Source organism: Lepisma saccharinum, chromosome 19 (assembly GCF_977018435.1).
Source record: "Lepisma saccharinum chromosome 19, izLepSacc3.1, whole genome shotgun sequence".
Taxonomy (NCBI): domain Eukaryota; kingdom Metazoa; phylum Arthropoda; class Insecta; order Zygentoma; family Lepismatidae; genus Lepisma; species Lepisma saccharinum.
Window position 1 is genome coordinate 58,529,934 of NC_139247.1, and position 6,295 is coordinate 58,536,228.

Genomic DNA, 6,295 nt, shown 5'->3' on the forward strand with positions numbered 1-6,295 from the left:
CTCTATCTCTCTCTCTCTCTCTATCTCTCTCTCTCTCTCCCTCTCAGTCTCTCTTTCTCTTTGTCCGGTCGCAAATGCGACTAAATGTTCCAAATTAGCGTAAAAAAGCAAAAATGTAGGCTCGACTCATCATTGTTGATGGAATGGATTTTTTTTCAGTTACTCTCCACTGAAAAACAATCGACATAAACTGCTGTCGTTCTGCTGGGTTTTTCCTGTCAGGCTTCATTTGAATTGTTAAACCGGCGCATTTCCATCATTTACAGCATTTTGCTCCTTTTTATGTTGATAGTTTTAGTCTCCTTGTACCGGGAGTCCATTTATTATGTAAGATTTTGTATTCATTATACAGAATGTCCATGATCACATTTCTATTTTTGACAATATGTACTATCAAAGGTGGCCCCATTTTCATGTCTTGTAAATGACGCCTTTACTAGCCAATTTTCAATTCCTTATATGTAGTATCAATGTATACCTGCTAATGATTTCATAATGGTAAGTTCAAATGCGTCATAGCGGTAATCCTGTTTGTCACAAACATTTCTCTCTCCAGAACAAGATCTGACTTACTCTATGTATTGGAAAAGTTTGTTTCCAGCGATTTTAGTTACCTAGGTATCATTAAAATTAACCAGCAGGCAAGACTATTAATTATATTGACACATTGCCTTTTATTTAATAAGGTAAGAGGCTACTATAATTTTCAGAGAATTAAATATTTTTGTAAACTCTCCAGCAAAAAGAAATGGCTGATACAAACTAAGACAAGCCTAATAGAAAATAATTGTCTTAAATAAGTGGTGACATCTGGTAGCCTTATTTTAAAGCATTAATTCAGATTTCTTGTATTATAAACCTGACTTAAGTAAGGGTCTAGGAAGTAGTAGCTCAGCAAAGCTCCACTTGCTTGAACCCTCTGCTGGTGGCAGCTTTGGGTTTAACGTTGTTAGTGTAACCGATGCAAATGTGATTCAGTGTCCTTAGACGTTGTCACTTTTTTATACATGTAAACACATACGAGGGGAGTACAAAATGTTTGTGCCCTGGCCCATTTCTTGTTGTGTCTGATGAACTGAATTCTATAGTATTACTCGCGTATCCTTTCCTTGTATGTGTTACAAGTTTCAAGCATGTGTCTAATAAACTTTTTGTGTTATAGCTGTAAACATTGGAAAATGGAAACTTCAGAGATGCGATCTGTGATCAAGTTTCAATGGTTGAAAGGTCTAGCACCTCAAGAAGGACACAATGATATGTGTGAATAAAGCAGCTTCATATTCCACGGTAAAGAAGTGGCATAGGGAATTCAGCTGCGGTCGTGAGTCATGTGAAGATTAACAACGTACAGGAAGACCCATCAGCAGCCATTACCCAGGAAACTATCGATCGTGTGCAACAACTATCAACACTGGTAGGAGATTCACCACAATGACACTTCCTGGCATTCTTGGCATATCAAACGGTAGCATTCATACCATTTTAACTGACCACTTGCGTTTAAAAAAGTAAGTTGTTTTGCGTGCCTCGAATATTGATAGATTCTCAAAAACACGGCAGGTGTAACCACAGCGGCTATCCACTCCCGTGGCTTCTAAAGCTTCCGACATCCGTCTTAATCGCCAAATCTGGCCCCGAGGGACTACTGCATGTTCCCTAAACCAGGAGTTCCCAAAATTTTTCGTTTCACGGCGCCCTTAGTGTTTCAAAATTTTCCCGGGGCGCCCAGGTCAGAATGTAGCCCTATCTGAAACTTGCAACAGGCCCACCCAGATGACGCAGTAGTAGCGTCGTCGCCTTGTAATCAAGAGGTCCCGGGTTCGATACCCGGTGGAGGCACATAGTGCTTCGGATTCCACTTTAAACTGTAGGTCCAGTCCTGATTAGCCTTGGTGTGCATAAAGTGAACTTAACACACCAAATTCTACCTCTATTTGGTGCAAGGTGCATGAATCTTAATCTTAAACGTCAGCTAGAATATCCACAGGGTAGGGTTCTTTGTAGACAACGAAACCAGACAGGATGTCTTCCAATGGAGACGTTTAAACGAATATATTATATAAACAAGGATACATGGAAATAGAGTATTTACATGATGAGCTACTTTTCTCTGTATAATTCTCATCTACAGTCAACTTTTATCTCAATATGTTTTTTTTATTATTTCTTTTCTTCAATTTGTATATTCTTCTATCTGGACAGGTCTGGACTTCCTTCTGGAATTCCTACGTGAGCTTCCTTCTTAATGGACAAATCTGGATTTTCTTCTTAATGGACAGATCTGGATCTAGACTTCCTTCTTAATGGAGGGTCTGGATCTGGACTTCCTTCTATTTCAGCTTTTTGTCGATTTATGAATTCATATATCCTATTTCCCTTAAGCTTTGGGAAATATACTAATCTCCTAACTTGCGGCTGCGATTGGAACGCTCCAACACTAACTGCGTACAACGGAGTGTATACTTGGTGCAAAACGACTGACACGCGCATCCAAGTAGGTGCTACGGTTGAAACGCGCAACCCAAAGTGCTGTGAGGCGTCGACTGGAACGCGCCTTCTCTGATATAAACAAAATTTCCGCTATGGGAATGGTAAATCAATCAGACAGATGCAATATCTGTTCAGACACAAACTTGTATTAGTGCTTTTACTTCATTAATTTTGCGTATTAACTTACATATAATTAGTGATTTGATTTATCAAATATATATATTAATTTATTTCTTTTATATTTATTCTTTATCTTCTTATAGTAGATTCTGTTGTTTTTCATCTTTCCAATTTGCTTTGTTCTTATTTATAAAGTTATTCACATATATTATGCTAATTCTTAATCTTGCACGCCTGGTGCTGCCATCTCTATTCCTCGAGGCAAACTATTTACATTACTTGGTCCTATTGGGTACGTAACACAAATCAATAATCAACACTTGCAACGCTCTGTTAGTGTGGTTAGGTTGCTTACCATATGTTAAAAAATAAAACATATTTCAAATTCAGAAACATTTTACATGTAAAAATCACTAAATAAGCACATATATGGAACAACCATATCATTTCAGTGAAAACATCCGAACATTTCGGGGCGCCCCTGTAAGACATCCACGGCGCTCCAGGGAGTCGTAACGCACACTTTGGGCGTGGTAAGAAATGTCACAATGATTCTGATGTCATGGACGCTGTAGAGGTGTGGTTACAGGAGCAAGACAGAACATTTTATTCTACTGAAAATGCAGCATTAGTAGAACTAAGGCGTAAGTGTCTGGCAATCAGAGGGGACTATATCGAAAAGTTATGGAAGAAATTTCCCGCTACCACTACCGGAAGTGCGTCACGGACTTATTGTACGCTCCTCGTATATACATTACAACTTCGCCGCGACAGTGCTGTTGTGAAAATAATCCTTCCTTCCAAAGTAAGCTCAGTTCGTTCGATACGCTCCCAGACGTTGCTTGAAGATGATTATCTTAAAGTCGCTTTGCAGAAGCATGCAGCGTTACGGACACAGGACCGGGCGCAGTCTATTGTGTACAGGCTCCCCCCCCCCCCCCATCTCCGCCGGAAAGGAAGAAAACTCACCGTGCATGTCACTTTCCGTTTTCACGGCTTGGCAAGCTCCCCTGGAAGATAACGAATTTATGGATTTTTCCCCTTTCTCCTTCGGGAGAGGGATCATACCGATTCCGGATGGGAATCCTGGAGTACCGAGTTGCCTCTTTTCCGCGCATTAATATGAATCGAGAGGATCCGCGGCCTACTTTACATTGCAGTCGGTGAAATGGCTGCGCGGAGATATTCAGGGTTGCTTTTGGTTTCAACGGGATTCGGTTTAGTCATAGCTAAAATCTTAAGAATCTCCTCATATTCGCTTTAGATATGTTTCTCAAGACTTTAAAGAAAAGCAAATTCCACTTCAAAACTACTTTCCTGGAACAAGTGTTCTTTGGTTACCAGGCAGGTTAAATTGGAGTTAGCTTCCAGCGTTTCGAGGGCATGCATTGCTCTCATCTTCAGGGAATGTAGAAATGGAGACCAGTGTAGGTAAATATACATGACTATAATGTGGCGGAGTTCGGATTCTGTCTTCCTATTGGCTCTCTCTGGATTCTGTCTTCCTATTGGCTCTCTCTGAATCTTGTCTTCCTATTGGCTCGCTCTGGATCCTGGTGTTCTCATTGGCTGGTGTCATTCCCTGAAGATGAGAGCAATGTATGCCCTCGAAACGTTGGAAGCTAACTTCAATTTAACCTGGCTGGTAACCCGAGAAAACGTGTTCGAATCACGTCGCCAGGAAAGCTACAATTCCCACTATCCTGGAAATCATATCCTGGCATAATCAAAATCAAACATTCTTAGGAGAAAGATGGATCGAGTCAAGAATGAATAATTGATTGATTGATCGATTGATTTGCGTTATGTTACTTATGTTAATTGATAAATGGACATTCACAAACACCCATGCGCAAGCCGGGATTCGAACCCGAGTCCTCTGGAGTCGTAGCGCGATGTTGCACAGTGATGAAAAAAGTTATTCACCTAACAGCATGTACAAAACTAAACTAGCCGATCCTTTTGAAGCTGTAGCACAGCGTACTACGACTCTACAGGTCCCGGGTTCGAACCTCACCCTGGGCGTGGGTGTTCTTTATGAGTGTCCGTACATCAATTTGACACTTCAGCACTCATCCTCATCGTCGCGATTAGCCAAAGTGGTAGTAATGCGAAGAAATATAAACTAATCAATTATAACACCATTAAGCCTTGCTTCCATTATATGAAAAACTCAATATGCTGACCAAGGCAGAAATTTATTTTATTATAAAACATAAACTAGAAACGTTTCAACCTTCTAGCAAGGTCTTCTTTCGACTCTGTAACCAGTACAATTGAAACAAGGTATAAAACAGGAGGATATACGAGGGGTGACTGAAAAGTTCTCGGCCTACCCATGAAGGGTTGCCAGGAGCTCAATCGTTCATGGCTATTTTTCAACATAGCCCCCTTTCAGCGTCACACACTTTTTCCACCGGTGCTGCAGACCCATGATACCTTCCATGTAGGACGTTTCATCCTGCACTGCAAAAAAGTCCTCCACCGCAGCCATGACATCATCATCTGATGAAAAATGGATTCCACCGAGGTGTTGCTTGAGTTTAGGGAACAGATGAAAATCTGAGGGAGCCAAGTCTGGCGAATAACGAGGGTGTCGAAGCAGTTCGAAGTCGCAGGACTCGATGGCGGACATTGCAATGGTGGACGTGTGCGCGGTTGCATTGTTTTGGTGGAAAAGGACGCGCTTCTTCAACATTCCACGACGTTTCACCTTGATGGCCTCCCTCAAACGCTTTAGTTGAGCAGCATAATTCGCACCGTTCACCGTTTCACCATTTTTTTAGCTACTCAGCCAGGATGACACCCCTCGCATACCAAAAAACAGAGACCATCACCTTGCCAGCTGATTTCACTGACTTTAACTGTTTGGGGTGGGGGAGGAGGGGTGTTTCCACTGTTTTGATTGCACCTTGGACTCTGGCTGAAAGTGGTGGACCCATGCTTCGTCCATGGTTACAAAACGTTGGAGAAATGTCTCAGGATCAGCCTGAAGGAGGGTCAAGTTTGCTGCAGACAAGAGGTGTCTCTGACGTTTGTTCTCAGCACTCAACATTTTCGGGACCCATCGACATGACACCTTGTGGATGTCCAGCACAACTGTTAGTATGTGTCCAACGCGTTTCTGGGACATCCCCACTTTCTCTGCGATGTAATGTTCTGTCACTCGCCGGTCTGCCATAACAAGATCCTGTATTGCTGTGATGTTTTCTTCAGTACAGGCCGTTGCCGGCCTTCCACTGGGACGTGCATCTTGGACAGAGGTGCTCCCCCTCTTGAATTCCGCCACCCACTTTTTCACAGTAGAATACGATGGGGCATCCTCCCCCAATGTTTCCATCATGTCCTTGTGGATGTCTTATCCACTCATGCATTTTTTCAGGAGGTATTGGATAACCACACGAATGCTCACTTTATCCATTTTTCAGAAAATGCTCACCGTCTTCACTTCAAACATCAAAATCGGAAACACAAAAAAAGATAGTACTATGAAATTTGGTATGGGGCTTTGCAAAGGCATATATTATGATTAGCTAAAGTAACATTCAGCTACGATAAATGCATCATGGGTAGGCCGAGAACTTTTCAGTCACACCTCGTATATACACAGAAATCACTCCCCTCCAGACTATGCGTGTGTACATAGGAGAATTGAAAAAGAGGCTGAAAGACAGGTTAAAACACC

General features: G+C 41.9%; 1 protein-coding gene across 1 annotated transcript; it reads right to left on the reverse strand.

Annotated features, from left to right (window-relative positions):
• Positions 1–5,470: 5,470 nt before the first annotated feature.
• Positions 5,471–5,953, reverse strand: LOC146003032 (protein GVQW3-like). Its single transcript, XM_083141195.1, has one exon. It carries the CDS (start codon positions 5,951–5,953, stop codon positions 5,471–5,473), a length of 483 nt encoding a protein of 160 aa, XP_082997321.1.
• Positions 5,954–6,295: the final 342 nt, after the last annotated feature.